The sequence below is a fragment of the Xyrauchen texanus genome, chromosome 33 (assembly GCF_025860055.1).
Source record: "Xyrauchen texanus isolate HMW12.3.18 chromosome 33, RBS_HiC_50CHRs, whole genome shotgun sequence".
NCBI classification, from domain to species: Eukaryota; Metazoa; Chordata; class Actinopteri; order Cypriniformes; family Catostomidae; genus Xyrauchen; species Xyrauchen texanus.
This window is the reverse complement of record NC_068308.1, coordinates 35687078-35713940: the sequence shown is the minus strand read 5'-3', so window position 1 is coordinate 35713940 and position 26863 is coordinate 35687078. Positions and strand designations below refer to the sequence as shown.

Here is a 26863-nt window from a genome sequence, read left to right as displayed (position 1 = left end):
CAATCAAAATTTGACAACTGATCCTAATGCGCAAGTTTTAAACCATCTGAATGCCCAGATGCTTGCTTTATGTTCTTGCTCTGTTCGCGCAGCACGCGCAAAATGAATACTGAAGAAACATCACATGACTCTTGAAAAGAAGCTGTAGAACAAGAGCGAGAAGCACTTTGTAATTATTTTGGATTAATTGCATATTGCACCACTGTTTCAACATAGATGTTAAATATACTGCAAATGAGCAACAAAACTTAAACGATCCCGTTCTAATTAAGGCTGATTAGAGAGCTTTGTTTTTAATGAGAGCATTCGCGAGAGTGCAGAACGTTGTGCGGAACGTCACTGAGCTCACGTCGAAATGCAGATCTCAGTGTAAACCTGCAGTGATTGAGAGCAGTCATTGTAATGGGAGAGTTTGTCGCGTTGCTCGATTTCTGTGTACAATATATTAAAAATTTTATAACTTTTGTTTTGTCATGTTAATAAGTAATAGCAATAAAATAATTCAGCTTAACTGTTCTAAGTGTGTTTTGGAGGTGTAGCCAACATTAAAAACATGGCATGAATAGCATATTTCAGGAATCGCCGTCATTGTTATCGCGTCTGCTCTAATAAGACCTATTTGCCATGCAGCTGGTATTGGTAGATTTAACATTTGCACAAATCGCACAAACTCAGATCGCAAATGACTGTTTTTAAATTCCAAAGTGCAAAATTGAGGCCAAAAATGATCTAACGATGATCTTACATGAACAAGATCACCGTTGAATATCTAACGGGATGAATGGCCACCAAAAGGCATACTGAACACAGTAACGCAGTAATTAATACTTAAGTAACTGTGGTTTAGTAAGAGTGGTGGTGGTGTAGTGGGCTAAAGCACATAACTGTTAATCAGAAGGTCGCTGGTTCGATCCCCACGGCCACCACCATTGTGTCCTTGAGCAAGGCACTTAACTCGGGTTGCTTCAGGGGGATTGTCCCTGTAACAAGGGCTCTGTAAGTCGCTTTGGATAAAACCACACGGTTGCTTACTTTGTGACGTCATGGTATTTTAACATTTTAATCGACATTAATAATCGCAATAACAGTATCAAGAGCAATAATCGACAATTATGATTTTTGCTATAATCGAGCAGCCCTAATCTGGACTGTGACGTGTAATTCTTCCTCTCCTAAATCAGGTGTGAGCTGCACTGCTGCTGTCATCATTGGCGTTTAAAGTGATCTCATGTTACATTAAATGAGATCAAACGACTATTCGACAACGAACATTGACTAATCGTTTCAGCCCTATTTGCCAATAAAAATCACGAAAAAAGTGAGTTATAAGTAACCGTTAGCAACTTTCAGCCCTCTGAAGCTCTCAAAGTTGAGGATAATTGTCTTTGAAGGGAATATGGCATAGGGATGATCAATTCTGACTTGAACGTGCACACAGGAGCTGGATGTGAAGAAAGTTGCTAGAGTTTATTCCTTTATTTAATGCAGAAGTTTTTCATGGGATGTAAAGCACTTGTAAGTGTTCTTCATTCTTTGTTTATTGTGTTGTGATTCAAAAGATTGATATATTGTAATCATTTACTTGCTAGTTATTCGCATCTGCACTGACTACAAAAACGGCTCCAGCTTCGTCGTGAGCAAAGGCCGTGATGTGCTATATTTGTTTCTGGGCTGGTTGTGTGGTAATGTTTTCAGTTCGTTCATTGTTCCGTTCTCAAGTCAGTGGAAAAGCGGTCCCTCCCACAAACATTTATACATCTTGATATTATTGTTTTTTTGGTTCATATCCCAGAAAAGGGTTTGTGTCAATCATGGGGGTGGGGATTTCCTCATCATAACTGTCGGATATGGCTGCGGGCACCCCTCGCCACCCTCCCTTCAGGCGAGCCAACGCCGTCCACACCGCAGCTTCTACCAGGGTTTTAAATCTTCCTCTGCTGTCTTCTGTGCTCTGCTGACAGCCACAGCCTGGAACTGTGTTACTATGGCCTCTACCTACCATTCACGATGGGTATGTGTGCGGTTATCTCTGTCGGTTTCTCACACTGGCTACTCTGCTTGTTTTCAAGCTTTATGAGGTCAGGCTTAGTCTGCATTTCCTATTGCTAGGAGACTCCTCGCTGATCTTGCGACATCTAACGTTGTTTGGTTTGGGTTACTGTATAATGCTCTAATTTTGTCTTGATCGGGGGGGTGCTGATGTAATCTCTGCTGTAAGTTGTGGGGGATGTCCGATGTGGATGTTAGATGTTTTTAGATGGATCGTAGATATTTGCTTGCTTGGCTTTTTTACAGGGTGGTCACCATCCGTGACATACCTGCCTAGATTACTGCTGTTGTTTTTGTTTTCATTGTGATACAGTACTGTGGTGTTTCCTCAGCTGTGTTTTTTCTCTCGCTCTCTTTAGTGGAGAATTGATGATCTGACCAGTAACTCATAATGAAAGATCAGGCTAGTTAATGGCCATGACACTCCATAATAAGGCATAAGGAGAAAAGAGATTTTGCATTTAGATAATAAAGGCTATTTATAGGACCATTAAGAAAGCTCCAAATTGCCAGCTTATTTATTGACCCATGTTGGATTGGTGTTTGATTTGGTCATAATTTCATAAATATCTAAAAACAGTTTGTCTATCATTGAATTTATGTAAATGTCATTTTACACGTTGGGTGACGTGAATTAAAGTTTTTTACAATCAGATCATACGAGAATCACAACATACAAAAAGCACAAACATAACTTTGTGTTTAAACCCAATGTGGGTTTTGAATTGCCAATGCTGATATTCAGAGAGCAGGGTGGCTGATTATATCATACAATTTAATATAATAAATAAAATAAACATAGAATTGCTAAAAAAGATAAACTCTTATTTGGCAGTGTATTTACTCAATTTCACACAAAATAAAAAAAAATAAAACAGTTGATTGTGGTTTCTAATGATTTCTATTTAGTCATCAATTGTTTTTAATTTATTTGCACATATTTGTTAATATATTAGGAAGAAGGAAATAACAGGACACACAGTAGTCCAGCAACCATGGATAGCATGTCCACATTAACAATCGCATTTATCGCATAAAAAATACCAATTGTACATACAGTGCATAGTGAATAAGACATTTTCTTATAGCATACATGAAGCGCTTTTAACTTGAAGTTGATCCAGAGACTATTTAGCAGAGATGGGCCACTTGTATTAAAATGAATGGGTGCAATTAGAAAGCCCAACTGCAGCCAACAGTCAACGGTTGTAGATAGGAAGCCCCGCCTTAGAGGTAAAAAAGCCAATCACCTTTTTAGATACATAAATTACCTGTCAATCAACTTGAGAATGCGCATGCGCATTAGCTATAAAAGCTGGGAAAGTTTTTTTTGCGTAATCCTGAGGTAAAGAAGCACCATTTATGGTACCAGTGTTGTCAGATTTTACTGCTGACATCCATTAATGCTGCACGATTGATTGATTGAATACAGATTGAAATCACCATATGACCTTGTGCAATTATTGAACCTTAAAAGGCTGTTAAAAAAATAGTCTTCATTCAGCTCAGTCAGCTGTGCAGTGCCCTCAAGCTGTCTGGACAACATTATCCGTTTTCCATTATACCACTATAATTAGGACATTTTTATCAAATGTATGGAAGATTTTTTTTTTTTTCAACTTTTAAATGTATTCCAACATAATTCAAATTGTATGTTCTTTCTTAGAATGCAAGGTAACCTGGTTATAGAGATCCAGAGTTATCCATATCTAAAGTATCCACCACAGGGGGAAGTTGTCAGAGTGTAAACGTTCAGAAATAATAGAAAAAGAAAAATGCTAAATAATTTTTAGCCAGTGTAGGTATTAATTTTATTTAAACCATGTCTATCTAGAAAGTTATCTAGAAATCAGTATCTATAAATAATCAAGTTTATCTAGAAAGTGCTCATTGTATATCAAACAATTTGTTTATATACATAAACCCCTGCAGAGAGATGCGCCCTCTAGCGGTTCACGCTGAACAGCATAGGAACATGAAATAATGTATCATTACTTGCAAAGTTTGTCAAAACAGTTGAAGTCAGAAGTTTACGTACACTTAGGTTGAAGTCATTAAAACTATTGTTTTTTTTAGCCACTCCACAGATGTAATATTAGCAAAATATAGTTTTGGCAAGTCATTTAGAACATCTTTGTGCTTGACATGAGTAATCCTTCCAACAATTGTTTACAGACAGATTGTTTCACATTTAACTGACTATCACAATTCCAGTGGGTCAGAAGTTTATATACACTAGTTAATTGTGCCTTTAAGCAGCTTGGAAAATTCCAGAAAATTATGTCAAGCCTTTAGACAATTAGCTTCTGATTGGAGGTGTGCTGAATTGGAGGTGTACCTGTTGATGCATTTTGAGGCTTACCTTCAAACTCAGTGACTCTTTGAACGTGGTACCCTTCAGACATTTGGAAAATAAAAATAAATCAGCCAAGACCTCAGAAAAAACATAGTGGACCTCCACAAGTCTAGTTCATTATTGGGAGCAATTTCCAAATGCCTGAAGGTACCACGTTCATCTGTGCAAACAATAGTATGCAAGTATAAACTCCATGGGACCATGCAGCCATCATACCGCTCGGTAAGGTGATGCATTCGGTCTCCTAGAGATGAACATAGTTTGGAGGGAAAACAGCAAATCAATCCCAGAAAAACGGCAAAGGACCTTGTGAAGATGCTGGAGAAAACAGGTAGACAAGTATCTATATCTACAGTAAAATTAGTCCTAAATTAACATAACCTGAAAGGCTGCTCAGCAAGGAAGAAGACACTGCTCAGAAACTGCCATAAAAATGCCAGACTAAAGTTTTTATGTGCACATGGGGACAGAGATCTTACTTTTTGGAGAAATGTCATCTGGTCTAATGAAACAAATTTTACTCTTTGGCCATAATGACCATCGTTGTCTTTGGAGGAAAAAGGGTGAGGCTTGCAAGCCGATCAACACCATCCCAACTGTGAAGCATGGGGGTGGCAGCATCATGTTGTGGGGGTGCTTTGCTGTAGGATGGACTGGTGCACTTCACAAAATAGATGGCATCATGAGGAAGGAAAATTATTTGGATATATTGAAGCAACATCAGCCAGGAAGTTAAAGCTTGGTCACAAATGGGTCCTCCAAATGGACATTGACCCCACGCATACCTCTAAAGATGTGGCAAAATGGCAAGGACAACAAAGTCAAGGTATTGGATTGGCCATCACACCATTGGATTTGCCAAGCCCTGACCTCAATCCGATAGAACATTTGTGGGCAAAACTGAAAAAGCGTGTGTGAGCAAGGAGACTTACAAACCTATTAAACCAGTTCTGTCTGGAGGAATTGGCCAAAATTCCAGCAACTTATATTGAGAAGCTTGTGGAAGGCTACCCAAAACGTTTGACCCAAGTTAAACAATTGGAAGGCAATGCTACCAAATACTAACAGAGTCTATGTAAATGTCTGACCCACTGGGAATGTGATGAAAGATATAAAACTGAATTAATTATCTCTCTACTATTATTCTGACATTTCACATTCTTAAAATAAAGTAGCAATCCTAACTGACCTAAGACAGGGAATGTTTTCTACAACTGAATTTAAATGTATTTGGTTAAAGTGTATGTAAACTTCTGACTTCAACTGTATATGCTATACACTTTAAACACATCACAGAACAGAGCAATAATTAGCAATCTATCTGAATCATCATGGCAAAAGGAGCGGCAGATATTTGATACTCCCATAAATAGCCTCTCCATAATTTGAAATGTAGCACCCATAACGGTTACGCCACTAATGCTTTTGTTATTGGTAAAAAGAAAAGGAGACCGTGCATCAACATGCACAGCAAGGCCAGATATGCTCTTAAGCCGGTGTATACCTGCAAGATGGACGAAGCTGAGCAACAATCACAATGTGCACAATCTTACTGGGAATATTAGCGCTGTCTTTTATATCAGTCTCTGTGTTGTTAAAGTGTCACGTTCATTTGGAGCGCACCACACGCGTGCAGCTGATCAGATTGGGAGCAGCATTAAGATAAGTGCCATGAATTATTTTTCTCTTCCTTATTCAGCCTTTGTATTTCCAATGTATGTAACTGTAGCGTTTGCAATATTTTTTGCAAAATCTCGATTTCTCGATTTAAAATATATCGTGTCAAAACACAAATTCCAATTTATCTGAAAAATCTAAAATACCGCCCAGCCCTAACTATAATTCATAATTTAAAAAGGGGGAATGTTATTTTTATTGTATTTTTTTTTTATTCACGTGTGTACTCTGGCTTTGGCCACAGGGATGTTTGTTGGGGGTCGGGTTGGGTTGGGTTGGGGATTGGGAGGGGAGAAGGGAAATAATGGGGATTAAGTGGGATAAAGGTTGATTAGTGAGACCTGTAGAGTCCTGGAAGGTTTTATGGGCGTATGACGCTAAACTGAAAATGAGATTTAGACCCATGGGTCAGTAGTACCTTTGGAGTAAGAAATGCAAGGCGATGACAAGAACGACACCATCCCCACAGTCAAGCTTGGAGTTGGGTCAAACATGTTATGGGGTGTTTTGCGGCTGCAGGAAATGGCTTGACTATGTGACTGAGGCCATGGTTTCTTTCAGGGATCAGGCCATTTTGGAAAAAAAGTTGATGCCTTCAGTGTGGAAATTGAAGCTCTGTGATCACTAGACTTTCCAGCAAGACAATAACACCAAGGATACATCCAAGTTGTCCAAAATCTGGTTCGGGGATGCGCCGTGGAATGTGCTTGAATGGCCCTTACAGTCCATCATTAAAATCCCATTGAAAATCTTTGTTGGGATTTCAAGGAAGCAGCACAGAAACCAAACAATGTCAATGATCTGGAAGCTTTTGCTCATGAGAAATGTGTAAAGAATCCAATAGAGAGGTGTCTGAAGCCTGAGAACACTTTCCTGAAACATTTATGTGATATTATTAAGGGTAAAGGATTCTCAACAAATCATTGATTTTGGGTGTTGAATATTTTTGGCATGGCATTTGTGGAGAGAATTAGTATATACTATATATATATATTTGGGTAAACTAAACACTTTTTTCCTCAATCAATCAAATGTGTATTAAAAACTTTTAATGTTTACTGAGATTTTAGTTGATGTGTTTTAATTCACATTTAAATTCACCAGAATGCACTGATGGTCAGAGGGTTGAATAATTTTGATTACAACTGTACATGAAAAATGTGAATTCCTTTTGTTTTTTTTAATAATAGCAAAAACCGAATTACAAATTGTTTTTCAATGTAAAAAAAAATAGCCTTTTTCATATCAATCGTCATATATATATATATATATATTTTTTTTTTACTTTTTACATCTTTTTGTGGCTCTTTAATATTTTGGCCTGTCTTGAACAGATCCAATCCATGTTCAATGCTAAATATTTATTATTAGAACAGTAAAGTTTGGCCTATAGTTTTTGTTAAAATTGGTATCATAAAAATTAACAGTGCTATTTACTAGTAGCCTACTTCAGTTTTGTAAGGTTAAGTATTAATCTTGTTAAATGTTCATTTCAACGTCTATTTTTATTTTTTTACGTAAAGTTGTATATGTTTGAATGAATTATTAACTAAAAACTAACACTTATCATAATTAACATTGTCAAAATCAATAAATGCGGTTCTACAATATTGTTCATTGTTAATTCTTGATACTCTGTGCATTCATGTTAACAAATAGAACCTTCTTTTAAAGCTTTACCAAAATCGTTATGGTTCCACAAATATGTTTCATTTTCTTTTATGAAAATAGTTTTTCCTTTTGATTTTGGGCTGAAATGTGATCAGGAAATGTTCTTGACTGGTTTATGTGAGATTCACTTACTAGGCTAATACTGAGTCATCAGATTACTCAATGTGACTTAAGTGCGACTAGATATTGATTAATTGAACACACACACACAACACACACACACACACACACACACCCGCTGGGGCCTTCACTTGTTTATTGCTCATTAGCTCTTTCTTTTGACCCCAAGACACTATTGGTTTCTTTCTTTCTTTTTTGCCTTCAACTTTTGGTGTCTTTTGGGAAATTCTCTCTCTTGGGAGCTTGTCTATTTTTATAAAAGACTGAATAAAATGCTTGACTTTTAGAAAGCAGATTGGTGAGAAATGAGCTTGATAACTTGACTTAATATGGAGTTGCCATGGCAAAATTGTTTTTTATAAAAAAATAAACGTTTTAAAGGAACAGTTCACCCACAAATGAAAGTTCTCTCATCATTTACTCACCCTCATGTCATTTCAAACATGTATGTTTTCTTTTTTTCCCATGGAACACAAAACAAAATACTTGAAGGTTTATGCAGCTCATTTCCTTGCTATTAAAGTGAATGGGGATGGATGCTGTCAAGGTCCAAAAAGCACCATAAAATACGTTTTCAAGTCTGTGAGAAATGGACTCAAATTTTAACTTACAGAAAATCTTTCCCACAATTGTCACTCAAATCTCAAACACTAGTTCTGATGTCAATGGTACAAAACAGCATTCGTTTTGTGTGTGTCGCAACCAATTGCAACAATATGTGGAAGCATGTGGTTTTGCACTTTTATGATTGTGTGAAGTTTTTCTAAAAGCCCTTGTTCACATTATGCTTTTGATGAATGGAAAAGAGCAGCTTGGACTTTTAAAATATTTTTTGTCTTATGGAAGAAAATCATACTGGTAGGAAAATGGCAAGAGGCCCTGAAATACTTCAGAAGAAGTTCTAAACAGCCGAGCAACATTATGCTTTTTGCTAACATTCAGATACCTGCCACACTGCTGTGTGAGGCGTTTAGAGGAGTACATGTAAAACCTTTCAAATGTGTTATCAATGACATTTTGCATCATTCTTTGAGTAGAAGTCACAGTCGGTAAAAGAAGTTCTTTTATCCATTCTGATGATTTAAAGTAATAAATATGCAGTAGATGATGTTTCATTTTGTCTTTTTACATTGTTAATTCATGATGCCGCTTATGCGCCAACACGCTATACGTGACCATATTATGCTCCGATTACACTGTTATTTTAATTTATAATGACTCGTATACAACTGCAATGATGGCCGTATGTAAAGTGTTAATGATCATAATACAGACAAAAGAATGTTGATAGAGGCATATCTTTCTTTGGGCATGTGTGTGAGTGGTTTTCGCTGTAGATGGCTCATGAGTGATGAACACTTGGGAGTATTTGAGTAGATTTAATTCCTTTTTGTGGAATAATTAAACAAAAACTAAAAATATCACATGACATGTTCTTGGAAAATGTCTCTATGCAAACGATTGTACTGAGGTTGGTAAACGTGCACCAGCTCACTATTAACTCTACACGCCGCTGTGTTCACATTGAATATAGAGTGAATAATTGAAAGTAGTAGGTGGAGCTTCAGGACACACCTACTGATGACATGGACCAATGGCAGTAAAAAGGGGGTTTAGCAGCCAGTTAGAAGTTTTCCTTAAAGTATGCCCTGGCAAACTGTTACGAACCACTGGAACGAACGCTAAAAAACCTTTTTGGCCACTTTTTTTTTAAATGTCACACTCGTTCGTTTTTTGATTTCTTATGAAGTACATCTGGGCCTTAAATGTTGACAGAATTTTCATTTTTGGGTGAACCATCCCTTTTGAGTCTTATAAGAGAAGTTTCTCTGAACCATACAGTTTCTGTGTAAACTGTTAACACCAAACAAGTCTATTTGCTGTTGATCATATCTTCCAGATACCATTTATTTTCATCGGACACACAACCAGTTACAGTGCTTGATGTTTAAACAAAACCTGTAGAGAAAACTAGTACTGAAACAAGACAATATGCTTAATCATTTATAATAGATCAGAGTTCATTTAAATTTCTCAATATTAGTTTTTTTTTTTTTTTAAATCAGTGTTTCTCAGCATACTGCATAACATTTCTCAATTGTCAACTAGGCCTGTCGCGATTATTAAACAACCATCTGACCACGGTTATTTGATCTAACCGCAGATATTTGAGGCAACCGTGATTGTTGGGCATTCAAATTTCAATCACATTATGATGCCCAAATAAGGTAATTTTTTAACTGTATAAATCCTTTTGAACGGCGCATTTGTGTGTTATTCAGTTGAACTCCGTGGCCGAGCATCACTGAGCCGCACCGTGGAGGTCAACCAGCTCCTGACCTGAAGAGCTTGTGAAGCACTTTGATGTGTGCTGTCTGCAGAGGCTCGCGCCAAACTCCTGCGAAAATATAAGCGAACAAGTATAAACATTGATGGTGAACACAAAGCTCTCCGGTTTCTCTTTAAACTATTGTTTAAAGGTTCTTGGTTCATACACGCTGTGTTAATGACACACAGTGACAAAGAGGAGACGACACGCTTAGTATATATTATGAGTCATAAAATGATGAGACGAAATCTTATGGCACTTTTCCACTGCACGTTATGGTTCGAATCGCCTCAACTCTACTCGCTTTACTTTTCTGAGCTTGCATTTCCACTGCAGTTTAGTGCCGCATCAACGTGGGTGGGATTATAGGACGATCGTCATAGTTGCGCCACCTCTACTGCCGTGACATCGTCTTAAACTCGACACAAACTGACCAAAACAATAACACAACCACTAGCTGTTAGCTACTATCTCATTGTACTGCATAAAGCAGTTGTTGCATGGTGATTTTACACAAGTGTAACAGTTAAATTGGCCTGGTTGATTTAGAAGCTTCCAGTAGCTGGTCAACTAAATAAAGTGAAGCTTTCAAGCAGAGTATAGAGTTAACATAACAAAACGTACCATCCTCCATCATGGTTGAGTCCAGGGCACTCTCCCTCCCATTGCTCGCCGGTTTAGATGGCATCCCATTTGGTCGAACCACTTCCAATTTTCCTTGATGGTTCTGTAGTCACTTAAGTTTAACTTTTCCCAACACTGTTGGTAGGTTCGGTGGTAGCCGTGTGCGGCCAACAGCTGAGACACTTCCTGAGAGACTTTATCGTTTCGCTCATCACTAACGAGTCGACCGTCTGCACCTCGTTCATTGACCACTGCGTGGTTTTGCGCAGACATTTCTTTTTCACAATTCGAAAGTCGCGTGAACAAATGATACTGCTATCGCTGTTGCTAACTTTAAAACTAGCGGGTTGATGTCGCGTGTCGGAAATCCAGTGATGCTGGTAGTGACGATTCTCCCTGACCAATCAGTGATCTGCAGGATTTTTACGGTACCTGACACTTTTAAAAAAGTATCAGGTACCAGGTACTATCCACAGTGGAAAACCCCAAAAAGGCGAGCAGAGTCGAGTCGAGTCGAGTGGTACCATACAGTGGAAAAGCCCCTTTAAAAGTTTTGCTTCATGACAAATAAGGGCTTGTAGGTTTAATCAGAGCATTAACATAACATGTGAAAGTGATGAAATTAGGAAATAAATATTTTACTATTGCATAATATAAATATGTATATAAAATTGTTTTATTAAAAAAATTATTGAATATGAGATCAGAAAACAATATAAATGTTAAATTGACCAAAACTGAAGTTGACAAAAAAGTTGATTTTTTTTTTTTTTTTTTAAGTATTTAGAAATATTTAAAACATAATTTGTTGTTCATAAGTTATTAAAGCCTTAAAAGGAAATCGTAGTTTATTCCCATTTTATTATTTGATTTATTTGAAGTTAAATATGCAAAAAATTACATCTTGAAGTAATAAAGAATCACACCTTAAAAATGACAGTTTAATGTCAATTTATCGGGAAAGGGCTTAACGAGACAATTAATCGCAATTAGTTGTTTAACAGTTAATCGTCAGCCAAATGTCATAATCGTGACAGCCCTATCTATTGTTTTCCACAGTTTATGAAATGTTTTGGTTTAGTTACAAAATTGCTTTCAGCAAAAGAGAAGCTTTATCATCTCTTGCACTGCAATTTTGAGGTGTGAATTGTTGGCCTCCCTGACTGTATTGAGCTAATTGTTCTGTTTCAGGAACTGTGAATCATGCCTCTGTTTGTCTCTTTGTCCTTCTGAGCGAAAAAGAGAGGGAGAGAGAGAGAGGAGAGAGGAAATGATCCACAGAGAAACAAAGAAAATTGAAATTGTTGGAATTTTGTAGTGTCAAAGTTTGCAATTTATTTTAAAACATCAAGTTGGTCATGTATTTAGTTCAAAGTTTGTAGACTACACAAAAATTTTTTAATAAAGTGTGTGTGTGTGTGTGAGATATATGTATGTGTATATATATATAATTAATGTGTATATGTATATATGTGTGTGTGTATATAATATATATAAAACATAACATTGAAGCCCCTCACCCCCTTTGTTTTTATATAGCCAATTTAATTTATTTGGCAAAAGCAGTGAAACATGATTTGCTGCTTACTAATGCTAGGTGTAGGAAAGGGATCATTTTAATTTGGAGGATGGATATTCTCACTATAGAGAGCATTTTATTGGACAAAAATTTGCCTCTGATCTCAAGACGAGTCATCAATATTTTTTTGGTCAGTTTTTCCTGAAACGAGAGTTTGAGAGGTGGAACAAGTTATTCCATTTTACTAAAAAATTACAAAGAGAAGCATTATGTTATTTGGAATAGTGTGCTCTGATAATAATGCACACATGACTTGGAACGTCTGTTAAATGAAATAATGATGGGATCTACTTTTAACAAAGCTTTGCATGTTGAATGTATGAAATAATAATAGTTTTTCTCTCTTCCTTTTGGATGTTCAGCGGACATTATCTCAACTGTTGAATTTAACTATTCTGGGGAGTTACTAGCCACAGGAGACAAAGGGGGAAGAGTCGTCATATTTCAGCGGGAACAGGAGGTGATGCAACCCAAACATTGTATATTAATTTGATCATTTTCTAAAACAATGTGACTAATTTGTTGAATTTATTTGTTCAATAATCTTACAGAGTAAAAACCGCCCACTCTCGAGAGGGGAATACAATGTGTACAGCACTTTTCAGAGTCACGAACCTGAGTTTGATTACTTGAAAAGTTTAGAAATTGAGGAGAAGATCAATAAAATCAGATGGCTCCCGCAACAGAACGCTGCACACTTTCTGCTCTCCACAAACGGTATGTGAAATTGTTTTGTGCTTGTGTTTTTATTTATTTGTTTTTTTTTATTTTTATCTCTGTTCTAAAACCTAGGGTGCTGACTACCTAGACCTAGGGTATCTTGGGTCAATTTTGACGAAAGGGAAAAGAAAAAAAGGGAATTTTACACAATGTTTTTGCGCTATGTATTTAGAGGTCAACCGATACAATGTGAAAACTGCGCTGAAAACTGACTGACCAATGAAATAAGAGATTTTTGTCAGTCACTGCAGCCGCTCAATTCAGCGTGTTGGTGCCACTGTTCAACTGGCAAACACTGGCATTGGACGTGCAGTACACACAGTAAAACGATATACTTAAAAATAAATAGTTGCATGTACCATTAAGTACTGCAAACATAAACCCGTTCTGTTTTTGAAAGACTGCTTATGGTGTTTTAATATGTATATCACTGTGCCTGTTATATTCTAATGGCATTAAAAATAGCAGCGAGGTTCAGCAATTTGTTTAAACTAAGGGTGTGTTCACACTTGGCAGGTTTGGTTTGATTAAAATGAACTGTGGTGCGATTGCTCTGTTAGTGCGGTTCATTTCAACAAGTGTGAACGCTGTCACCCGAACCTTGGTGCACACTAAACAAGCGAACAGAGACCACCTGAAAAGTGGGTCTCTGTCCGCTTCCAAACAAACTCTGGTACGGTTCGATTGATATATGAACGCAACATGGACCGAAGACATCTAAACGGACCAAAAACAGGAAGTAATTTGCCTAATACTGACCTCAAGCATACCTGGTTCACCTCATCATAGGAGCTGTTTCCCATTACAGTTCGGTACTGGCGTCGGAACCGCTGTCAGCTGTCCTTGCAGCTTATCTTTGTTTGTGTGTACAACGGAGGAATTTCTGGCGTGATTTTGACTCCTTTACACATTTTATTAACTCTTTGTTTGTTCTCAGCTGGTAAAAATACCACCATATATACATTCAACGAGCACATTTCACCAGCATTGTTTTGGATGTTCGGTAAGTTCTGTAAAAAAAATGTCATAAAAGCTGTCCAATGAGGTCCTGACTTTTTCCTGATGCCTTTGGTTTTGTATCGTTAGGTTCAGTGTTAAAAATGCCAGTGTGAACGCTAAACGAACCAGGACTAAATGTATCATTTTCATTTTTGGTCCGGACCAATAGAACCGAACTACAAGTGTGAAGACACTTAAGTTTGTAGTAAAATCCTATAAAAAGATTTGTTACATGCAATGTTTTAGACAAATAAATGTGACATACTGTATATTTATACAACAGTGCTCTTAACTCATCTAGCTCACATTAAAAACATCAAAATAAAAACATAGATTATATACTCCTTTAAAATGCATCAACACCATGGAAGGAACATATTGAAACTGTTATGACGAATTGGGAAAATACATTTCTTAACAGCGTTCATTATGCTATGTTAATCTCCAACAGCTGAAGGTATGGGGAGGAGACTGGTAAACATGTTTAGATCCTGCACTGCAACCGCTGCCCTCTTACGTCATGCCAGAGTCATGTCTAGCCAGTGGCTGTGGGTGGTATTATAATACCTGTTGGATCTTTTCCGAAACTGCAGCTGTGTAGGCAAATGTTGTCCAAGTCGACCGCAAATAACCAAGACATATAAACATCGGTGAATGACATCGTATTTGCCGATAGGCCGATGTCAGTCATCAAGGCGAATCTCGGCCGATACCGATGTTTGACCGATACATCGGTGCATCCCTAGCGAAAATGAAAAGTTTGTATATTGTACTGTTAATGTGACATTTCACATGCGACAAGGCAAAGGGAAAACGGCACAAGCTGTGAAACGGTCTTTATTGCCACGGTGCTGCCTTAGTCTCCGCCAGACATGGGCATCTCAGTAATAATGTGAGTTACAAGATGTGGTGTAATTAAAATATCTTTATTAAATATCTCCCGATGAAACGGCATTAACAATAGTAGCACCCGTAGAGTCTAGAAACGTACTCTATCTGTACTTTTTTCATCTCTTTCCCTCATGTGAGAGCATGTGTTTCCCTCATTAAAGTTCTAGCAGCAACATGTGAAAAATAACTAATACAACAAAATAATCCAACTAAATGAAAAGGCAGGGAAGGAATTTATTAACACAATAATTCTTTATACAATATTAAAATTCCATAATATAATGTATTGAATATAATGCAAAGATAATTTAAGGAATAATAATAATTATATGAAATGGTAAATGGTCTACACTTGTATAGTGCTTTTTTTAACGTTAGAGGTTACCAAAGCGCTTTACACTGTGTCCCAGTCACCCATCCACACTAACATTCACACACATATGACGACAGAGCTGCCATGCAAGGCGCTAGCCTGCCATTGGGAGCAACTTGGGGTTCAGTGTCTTGCCCAAGGACACTTCGGCATGTGTAGTCGTGTGAGCCGGGAATCAAACCACCAACCCTCTGATTGGTAGCCAATCCGCTATACCACCTGAGTCACAGCCACCCCTGAAATGATGACAATGAATCATTTGCCAAAAATGTCACATTAAGTTTAGTTGCGCCTATGGGTTATCAGTTTGACAATAAGCTTAATTTTTTTTTTATCTGTCTTAATATAGAGAATATTTTGTTAGTCTATACTTGATTTATACTTAAAAAAAAAAAATGCTTTTTCACAAGCCTTTTAAAGTTTTTTATTTTTTTTAATTTTTTGTCAGCAAGTGATATTACTGGGAAGAGGAATATCCAATTAATAGTGGCCGAGTGCAGAAGCTTACATATAGCTAGTGACAGAGATCCTGATAAATGTTGAAATGATTGGGATCGGCCGATCAGGTGACAAGAAGACCGATGATCAGTGTCCACTGTAAAATTCCTGATCTGAGCATCCCTAATAGCCTCTGTACTCAAAAAATAAGGGTTTTTGTATACATGCATATTTCACCAGATTAGGTTTTTTATTATTTTAACAAGATATGATGTTTGAGGTGGCTATGTAAATGCTGATGGGGTATGTTACCGTAATCACACATTTCTTTGCATGACCGCAATTCAGTTTAGAACACTTGATTATTTAATCAACTAAATATGCATTGAAGTGAGGATAAAAATATGGATGAATATTGTCGATGATGAAAGGTTAAGATATAGCAAATCCACATGAGGTGCCAGTAATTGTTTACTATATATATTATTATACTGTAGAACCAAAGCTTTGAAACTGTAGAATCCTCCAGGGCCGGTCACTGAGGAACATGGAGGAATAATATCATTTATTTTGCTGGTAGCCGATAGTTACAAAAAACAACTAATGGCACAGATTAATCAGTAAAACCGATATATATCGGTCTGCCTCTATATGTATTGTGGGCTTATTGGTATAACACATTGTCGCTAGGTTTTTGTGTACTTCTCTTTTTCCATTTCTTTTCTAAACAAACATGCGGTAGATGGTTCAATATGTATATGGATGTGAAACGTTTTATGATTGATTATTTTTCTATCAAAAAGACAAAACCATTAAACTATGGAAGATCAGTGAAAGGGACAAACGAGCGGAAGGATACAACCTTAAAGACGAAGATGGAAGACTGCGAGATCAGTATCGAATCACATCACTACGGGTTAGTCTGTCATTCCTTTTCACAGGTGAAATTTCTAGATGACTGCATTTGAAACCATTGAAGCATTGGTTTTTAATTCATTATATGTAATCTGTTAAAAGTCAGACTATTTTGTTTTGACTGTATATAGCCTACTATTGCACAGAAGAAAAGGATCAACTAGTAAAGACAAAATATTACTCACATTGTTGAGAATAGAATTCCTTATCCAATGAAATACAGCAGAAATCAGGAAGCCTTACTTATTGCACGAATCCAGGATGGGTTGCAGGCTCTTTTTTTTATTATTCTTTGTTGGGTTAATATTTAATGAAGAGACTCACTCTGGTGTTTTGCAGGTTCCTGTATTGATGCCGATGGACTTGATGGTGGAAGCCAGCCCGCGCAGAATATTTGCAAACGCACATACATATCACATCAATTCCATTTCAGTAAATAGTGATTATGAAACATACCTTTCTGCAGACGACCTCAGAATAAACCTCTGGCATTTAGAAATCACAGATAGAAGTTTTAGTATCCTTGACATAATCGGTGACATCTTTGGAGTTTTGTTGCAATGTTACCTCCCATCTAGATCTGAATGTGTCTTGCTTTAAAGGGATCCATCCATCCATCCACACCGATCAGCCACAACATTAAAACAACCTGCCTGATATTAAATTCTAGATACTGTTTTGTGTGAATCCCAGGAGATCAGCAGTTACAGAAATACTCAAATCAGCCCATCTGCACTCAGGCACGCACCCTTTCTGTCTTTAAGCAGGCACACTGTGCTAGTTCGGACAGACATGATACAAGAACTAATGCATGAATAGTTCTTGTATCTGGAATAGATCGCAACTGTTTTAAGCAGATTGAAGTTTTCTGCTACTCTACTGTTGGTTTCCTTCACCGTTTCCCCCCTCAGACATTGTAGATATTAAGCCAGCCAATATGGAAGAGCTGACAGAGGTGATAACAGCGGCTGAGTGCCACCCACACCAGTGTAATGTCTTTGTATACAGCAGTAGTAAAGGAACCATCCGCCTCTGTGACATGAGGGCCGGCGCGCTTTGCGATAGACATAGCAAATGTGAGTATTTATGCCACTATATTGATATTCCTCAAACATTCTGGTTAGGGATTGTTCTGGTAACACTAAGTATTCAAATTCTGCAATTCAGTCCGAACTGCAGGTTTAAATGAACTAACAATGAACAATACTTTGACAGCATTTATTAATGATTAGCGTTAAATTCTACTGAGGCTGGGAAATTTCACGTTTATGCAATTAATAGTTGACTGTTTAACACGTTTAAAAAATTAACACACAGGAAAAGTTCACCCAAAAATGAAAATTCTCTCATAATTCACTTACCCTGATGCCATCCCAGATGTGTATGACTGTCTTTCCTCAGCAGAACACAAATGCAGATTTTTAGAAAATGGAGCCCTCTCAGGTGCTTATAATGCAAGTACACGGGTGCCAGCATTTTGACGGTCCAAAAGTCACATTTAGGCAGCATAAAAGTAATCCATGTGACTCCAGTTGATCAATGAATGTCTTCTGATGGAAATCGTTTGTGTAAAAAATAAATTGATAATTTAAACGATGTTAACTTTTAAAAAGTGCTTCCTGGTAGCAGCTGACGCAATGCTTGATGCAAGCACGTTGGCGAGTTCATTGATGAATTTGGATGCGCCGCTTATTTACATTTATGCATTTGGCAGAAGCTTTTATCCAAAGCGACTTACAGTGCACTTATTACAGGGACAATCCCCCCGGAGCAACCTGGAGTTAAGTGCCTTGCTCAAGGGCCCAACAGTGGCATCTTGGTGGTGCTGGGGCTTGAACCCCCGACCTTCTGGTCAGTAACCCTGAGCCTCAACCACTGAGCCTTACAACAGAAGAACGATCGTCACACGAGAGTTTGGCCATTTCAAACAGCGTCAGATGGGAGGATGGATGCGCTGATTTTAAAGATAAAAACGTTTCAATTATCGAAATCTACCGATTTGCTTCATAAGACATTCATTGATCGACTGCCTAAATGTGACTTTTGGACCGTCAAAGTCCTGGCACCTGTTTACTTCCATTTATAAGGACCTGACAGAGCTCTATCTTCTAAAAATCTTCATTTGTGTTCTGCTGAAGAAAGGCAGTCATATGCTGGCTTAATGTCGATTGTTACCCAGCATTCAATGGCGAAAATATTTGCATACTTCTGATCTATTTGTGCACTGAATTGTGATTGGCCTTCCATGAATATCTTTAACCATTTTTTAATTTACACAGAATTAAAGCCATATTCTAAAGCTTACCTAAAACTTTGAAAGCACTGGGAGGCTATTTCCATTAGGAAGTGCAAATCTAGTTTAGATGTTATATGTAGGTATCATAGTCTAGAGGTATACTCTATACTCCTATTATACTCATATTTCCATCACTTAACTTTCCATGTGAGGATGTTACTAAACATGACCTCAATCAGTAGTGTCCCCTTAAACAAAATCAGACTCTCACTAAATGGCCATGGAAAATTGTGGCCTATTTTGTCTGTTTTTGTAATAGGCTTCCACTGTTCTATGTCAGCAAGCTCTTGTATTACGTAAAAAGCGGATTATATAATAAAACAAATGCCGTGTTCTCAACACGGATCTCGCTCCAGACCAACAAAGCAAAACGGCACAACTCTGGCCATTTACCTCCTGTCAGATCCGCTTGGTGCAAAACATCAGACACTGAAATGCATGACATTACAAATGGTTTGAAGGAGTGTTTCCACAATTATTTTAATTTAGGTTTGCAAATGGTCACTTTATTTTGAGTATTTGTTAAGCTGGTCTCAAACTGGCTTTGTTGGTAATGGTGTACTTGCTAACTAAATACTGTAGGAATAAAACCTGGCCTTTAAATTGTTGTGAGAAATGTGTAATTTCATCTAAAACAAAGACATTATCTTTTATTAACACAAATGTTTGATTTCTTTGTTCCTCCAAAGTTTTTGAGGAGCCAGAAGACCCCAGCAGTCGGTCGTTCTTCTCGGAAATCATCTCTTCCATATCTGACGTCAAGTTCAGCCATAGTGGCAGATACATGATGACCCGGGATTACCTCTCTGTGAAGGTCTGGGATCTGAACATGGAGAACCGGCCTGTAGAGACCTACCAGGTAAACTACAGTTGTGATTATTGCATCAGCAAACACGGAACATTCCAGAACACGTGCTGTCATGTTGTGCATGTTTCATGAACATGTTATTTCACGTCTTGGATTAATACATTCTTAAAATACTGCTGGCACCTCTCTAAGAACACTTTATTTCACACAGGGCTAAAACATGTCTTGTTTTGCACTTAATTATAAGCGGTTTGTTCTTGCTGAATCACATGTTCTTCTCCAATGCAGGTACACGAGTATCTACGTAGCAAGTTGTGCTCGCTCTACGAGAATGACTGCATTTTCGACAAGTTTGAGTGCTGTTGGAATGGTTCAGACAAGTGAGTAGCCCATATTTAAACCAGATTTAGTTTAAGATGCACATTTAAAGCTGAAGTATGCAACTTTTTCTGTGTTAAAATACTTTCTCCTATCCCCGCTATATATATGCAGAGACAGCCGTAAGTAAGCCATTCATAGGTTGATTTTAAAAATAAAAAAATAAAAAAAAACTGTAAACACTTGTGGGGCCTGGGTAGCTCAGCGAGTAAAGACGCTGACTACCATGCCTGGAGTCACGAGTTCGAATCCAGAGCGTGCTGATTGACTCCAGCCAGGTCTCTTAAGCAACCAAATTGGCCTGGCTGCATGGGAGGGTAGAGTCACGTTGGGTTAACCTCCTTGTGGTCGCTATACCCAATAAAAAAATGTATCCACCACAAGCAAGCATATACATTTTTATGCGTTTTATCCCAAAATGCACATAAAAATATGTGAATGTAAACCCAGCACTTTACAGACACTTAAAAGAACTGCTGGTTTTCTTAAAGAGACGGTACTGATTTTTAGCACCTATTCTACAAACAATATAAATGGTACAAATTGTGCATTGAACAGTAAAGAACAAAATATAATAAATGCGATAAAATATATTTATTGATGAAATACAGGGATTCATTCATTTTTAAAAAGCTAAAATGTAACAAATTGATGAAAAACAAATACAATATCATTTGTAAAATGTCTCTCTTATATAATGTAGGGTACAACGGGGCAAAAGGGTCCATTGGGTAAAAGGCTCCTTTGATTTTTATTTTCTTCCAAAACACTAAATAGCAACAAAATCTACCTCAGTACTTTCCTAAACACCTGTTTGTCACTATAAACTGCAAAATGTTCCTCTTCCGTGAGATCAGTGCATGTAATGTCTAAAGTTAGATTTCGAGTCAATTTGATCTATTTGTAAATTTTTGTAGTTAATGAATATCTTGGAAAATATCATCTGTTTTGAGACAAAATACTTATGTCATTTTCAGGTTTTATATATATATATATATATATACAGATATATATACAGACATATATACAGTCAGGTCCATAAATATTGGGACATCTACACAATTCTAATCTTTTTTGGCTCTATACACCACCATAATGGATTTGAAATGAAACGAACAAGATGTGCTTTAACTGCAGACTTTCAGCTTTAATTTGAGGGTATTTACATCCAAATCAGGTGAACGGTGTAGGAATTACAACAGTTTGTATATGTGCCTCCCACTTTTTAAGGGACCAATGTACATACACATACATGCATATACATACACACACATACACACACATTTACATACATACATATATGCATACATACATGCATACATATACACACATATACATGCATACATAAAATGTAGCAATTTTTATTTTGAGTCAATAATACTCACTCAGACAGTTTTTTACTTAAGATATTTAAATGTGGGGAAAAAGATATATATATATATATATATATATATATATATATATATATATATATATATATATATATATATATATATATATATATATATATATATATACGTTTTGTCGTGGATAATTGTTCTTTATACCATTATTGAAAATCTATGAAATCTTTTTGTTTGTTCACCCTCATAATTAATCAGTATGCGATGTTATGCAGGTCTTCACTTGTCCATTTATTTATTTCGTTGTTGTTTACTTCTGACGCACATGCCAGTGTTTTTGACGCATGCAGGTTTAGGATTTCAGGAGCGTTGCCTGTTCAAACCAATCACTCAAATTTAATTTGATCAAAAAGTCTGAATTTGATACTTTTGGCTTGTGGTGTGAATGTAGACAAATTATGAAAAAACTGCCTTTTAGGTAACCTCACAGGTGGTTATGTGATTGAGCATAACGGTAAGTCTGTTGCCTGTAAATAACACCTAATCTTCTATATTTTTTAATCCCCTCTCTGATTAGTCCAAATTGTCTCTCTGATTCTGTCTTCTCCAGTGCCATTATGACTGGTTCCTACAACAACTTCTTCAGGATGTTTGACAGGAACACGCGCAGGGACATCACATTGGAGGCCTCACGGGAGAACAGTAAACCCCGTGCCATGCTCAAACCGCGCAAGGTCTGCACCGGCGGCAAACGGAAGAAAGACGAAATCAGCGTGGATAGCCTGGACTTCAATAAGAAGATCCTACACACCGCCTGGCACCCGAAAGAGAACGTCATAGCTGTGGCCGCCACCAACAACCTGTATATATTCCAGGACAAAATTAATTAAAAATAAAAAGAGAGAGAGAGAGAGAGAGTGATTTAAGAAGAAAAAAACTAAATCAAGATAAAGAAATATCCCCCCATCCCCATTTCCCCCGGCGCAGATCGGAGGACACTCGGAAAGTCTTGTACTTTGCAATGTTAATCCTAGTCGTTAAATCTGTAAGAGAAAAATGGCCCTGTTTTGTTCTGACGAAGAATTGAAGTACTTGTTTTTCCATGCGTAGACAAGGGAGACCGTATATTTTAAAAAATGCTCTTCAATAGGACAAAATAATTCGCAATGACCCCTTCCACACACCAAAAAGCAAGAAGAACACCAATATGAACCTCAAGCAACGGAATTGACGAACACCAATCAGCATTAAAAGGCTAGATCTAGTCATACATGTATTCGTCTTTCGGCTGAGCCTTATGTTTTTAGGATTTGATGACCAAAAGTATGGAACACACCACAGGATGAGTATCGTCTCGCTGTCAAATTAGTATGTACTCACTGTTTGACTTCAAATCCAGGCCTTCATGATGTTTCGTTCACAGCTGTTAACATTCCTTCCCCTGGCCCAACTCTCAGGCCTTGATGTTCTACCTTTTTAAGCACTTAAAACAGGTCTCCATTTTTGTCAGTGGACAGTTGTTTTCGTTTTTATTTTTGTTCTGGTTTTATTTTGTAAGTTTTTCTTGTTTTCTCATGCATAATATTATCTACTCACTGACTGTATCTATATATTACACCAACTGGTGTCAAACCACTTAATAAAAGTAACATAACTACAAAGAGAAAGCGTTTTCTACATTGTGAGCAGGTATGTATGATTATTACGTTTTATATTTGCATGTAGATCTGGAGCGCCAGTGGTAAAAATGTGAAATCAACCTGCTGTTCCCGTATTAGCAGCATTATAGGGGAATTCCACCCAAATATAGGAAATAATTGTCATGTACTGATTTACAGCAACAAAAACGCAGCCTGCTTTTTAAGTCTAAAAATTCATTTTCTTGATCAGTATTTTGTATTTTGAGATTATATCTTCAGCTTAGCTTTCCTATGCAATTGGCAAATATAAAAAAAAAAATATTATATAAATATGTTTTTTTTTTGGTAGATTTATGCTTCAAACTAAAACATTGCCTAGGGGGTAAGGAATGGAAACCTAATTTAAGACATTCTCTGAAAACAAGTTAATATATTTTGTTTCTCTAGTAAATGTATCTTGCTTAAAGGATGTTTTTACTGACCAAGACCAAAATACTGATTAAGATTTTTTTAAGCAGTATAATAAAGGAAAGTTCTGGGTTCAATACGAGTTGAGCTCAATCGACAGCATGTGGCATGATTATTACCAGAATACATTCGACTCGTCGAATTAAAAAAAACAACAACAATGGAAGTGAATGGGGCCAGTTGGTAAATGTTCAGATATTAATTGTTTCATAAGTATAGCCACAAGATGTAAACGTTCTATGCGTTAACATGATTTCAATGCAATAAAATAGCTTGCTAACCTTATCTCTGTAAAATTGCATCCAATAGCACAACTTGGTTGCCATGACGACGCAATGCCGTAAACCTTGTAAGTGATTTTACCACACTAAAACCATGTAAAACAGATTTAAAACAGGCTAAAGTCATGGTAACATGTATAATATTTATGTCTTGTGGCTTTAATTTTGAAATGTTGTGTTTTTAAAAGTTTATAGAGTGGCCCAATTCACTTCCATTGTAGGTGCATTACTGTTACCACATCTTTTTTTTATTTATCTTTTTTATAAACAAGGGACGAGTCAATTATTTTCTTTATTATTATTTTTTTTAAAAATTTTTGTTATCAACATTGTCACAAATGCTGTCAATTTAGCTTAACTTGTATTGAAAATGGAAGATTCCTTTTAATGAGCTGAATAAATTAGTGACATTAAGAATTCATGGAGTTGTTGAGAGAATTCCTTTCTTAATCTGCCATTTGGGAAGCAAATGTCCGTATTTTACTACTTGAATTTGCGGTGGCACTGTATGATGGAGGACCTTGCCATAAGTTTCAGTATTTCCGTCAGTTTTGCTTTCGATTCAGTTTCCATTTTGGTATCAGAGGATTTTCTTCCACCTTACGTCTGTCTGTATGTCCCAATCATTCGCGCCCAGTAACCTAGATGAGCTCTTAAATGAAGACTAGATGAGCTCTTAAATATCCCCAGTCGCCAAATGCAGTGCCCTTCAAACCCCTTTTTGCCCCTTTTTTTAACACTCCATTTGTCCGTTTATGTGCTGCTACAGTTTGTGCAGCTTAGTATGCTAAGTCAATGCTAATAGAGACATGCTGTCAGTGACCATCGTAGAACACTCAAATCAAAAACAGTGTGTTGAGTGCCTCTTATAAAGCGATAGTTAACCCCCCAAAAATTAAATACGTCCTTTATTTGCCCTCATGCTGTTCCAAGCCTTTTTTTTTTTTCATGGAACTTGAACAGAGATGTTGGGCAGGATGACCGCCTAAGTCACCATTCACTTTCAATATATGTAATGAAACAATTGGAACAACATGAGGGTGGGTAAATAATGGCAGAATTTTCCTTTTAGGATGAGCTATACCTTTAAGACAAAACTGTCTTTCTTCCAGTCAATCATGTCAAACAATGATCATGTGCTGATTTTGAGAATTGATGTGTCAATTCCTGTACAAAAGAAAAATGTTTGGGCAAGAAATATTTGTGCAGAAAATTGATCTAAATGGATATATCTCACATCAGGACACGGCTTAAAGAAACCAGTGATGCAGTTTGTTCTGCTGAAGTTTGACCAGCAGCTACAAAACTGATGTGAAAATGACAAATGACAAAAGTTGATGTATAGTTGATTGTGACGCTCTTTAAATCTAGGGACTGACAGGTCAGCTAGATAATCTCACAGACCTTGTTCCCTGTTAAATGATGATGATGATGCTAACATTGTGAAAGTGTACACTTGTTTGATTATTTTTGACCAAAGTTAAATAAAATTTTAATTGTGTTTATCTGAATCAACACTCTGCGCAACACTGATTCAAATCATATTCATAACAGCCTTTGCCAACTTGGCAGGCTTCACTACTTTGTAATATAGTGCATTTATATTCAATTTAGTGTAGAAACTATGGCTGGGAACAGAATTTGATGCACAGGTGCAAACCTTTTCCCAAAATGCAAATGTGTCTGTGCAAAAATTCACGAGTGGTATTTTAAATCATAATATTGTTGAAAAACACTGAAATATTAAGCCAACAATCATTTTTAATTGCATCGTTATTCCCTGAATATAAATTGAATCGTTAATTTTGCTTTTTGGTTAACACTTCACAATAAGGTTGTATTTGTTAACATAAATGCTTTAGGTATCATTAATTAACAATATACACTTGACTGGCCAAAAAAAAAAAAAAGGCTCTGTTTGGATTAGGGATGCACTGATCTCATTACGGCTGATCCCGATCCGATACCAGTGTTATTTTTTGCATAATCGGTTTAGAATATATTTACATTATTTTTAAGTCCTTAAATGTTCATATATGTAGAAAGATTGATATTTTTGGCATGTTAACTGACAAATATAAAAGTTATTAATTAATATGCCTTTTTTTAATAATGTGTAGAAATTCTTTGAAATTACAAAATATAGCAAAACCAGTGTGATACATGTGAAGACATCATTATCAATCTTTCTGTGAAATTTTATCTAAATATACTATTTATGTTAACATCTAATATGAGAATTACTAGTAATTTGGTTGAATTTCCTATTACTCAAGTCATTTCAACTTGGTGTCAAAAGTTATGAAACAAACATTCTTTTTCAAATAAACATCAAAACAACAGTACACCTCTATTCAACATTAATATTTATTTTCTATGTTTTTAAGCTAAATCTATTCTATTTACTTGCAAATTTCTGAATACGGATGGTGTAAGCTGGTTCACCATCAGATGTCTGCAGAATAAAATGTGTGAATGAAAACAATCTTGCCCTTTTTAGCCCATAGTACCTTTTTGATTTAATTTATTTATGTTTGTTACATCTGTCATGTCTGTTGTACAGGTGTGTGTGCGTGCGTGCCTCGCATGTTTTTAAACAAGATGTAGTCCCAGTGAGAGACAAAATAGTGAGTGTGAGAGTATGGGAAAGATGCTGAATTTAAGTATAAGAAAATATCTGACTCGTAGATGTACAAAAAACGAATCTACATAATGTCATGTGTACAGCCACAATTGATGCCGTGGTCAAAATTTGCAAACGCAAAAGATGTGTAACCTTTGTAAAAAAAAAAAAATAAAAAATCAAATAAATTGTATGTCTCCCTCAATTTTATACAAAAAAAAAAAGGAGTTTTGATAGTCTTGACAGTCAAAGTTTGGTTAAGTACCCATGTGGTACTTAAAAATG

At 36.6% G+C, this 26863-nt stretch overlaps 1 protein-coding gene across 1 annotated transcript in view; it reads left to right on the top strand.

Moving 5' to 3' along the window:
* Window positions 1-25490, top strand: part of ppp2r2d (protein phosphatase 2, regulatory subunit B, delta) — a 31546-nt gene extending 6056 nt beyond the window's left edge. Inside the window, exons 3-10 of the mRNA XM_052102197.1 lie at window positions 12768-12865; window positions 12957-13122; window positions 16630-16742; window positions 17081-17258; window positions 17653-17817; window positions 19727-19896; window positions 20134-20225; window positions 22177-25490. Of these exons, the coding sequence (XP_051958157.1) occupies window positions 12768-12865; window positions 12957-13122; window positions 16630-16742; window positions 17081-17258; window positions 17653-17817; window positions 19727-19896; window positions 20134-20225; window positions 22177-22456 (1262 nt within the window). The 3' untranslated portion in view covers window positions 22457-25490. The remainder of the gene's footprint in view (window positions 1-12767; window positions 12866-12956; window positions 13123-16629; window positions 16743-17080; window positions 17259-17652; window positions 17818-19726; window positions 19897-20133; window positions 20226-22176) is intronic.
* The last annotated feature ends 1373 nt before the right edge of the window (window positions 25491-26863 follow it).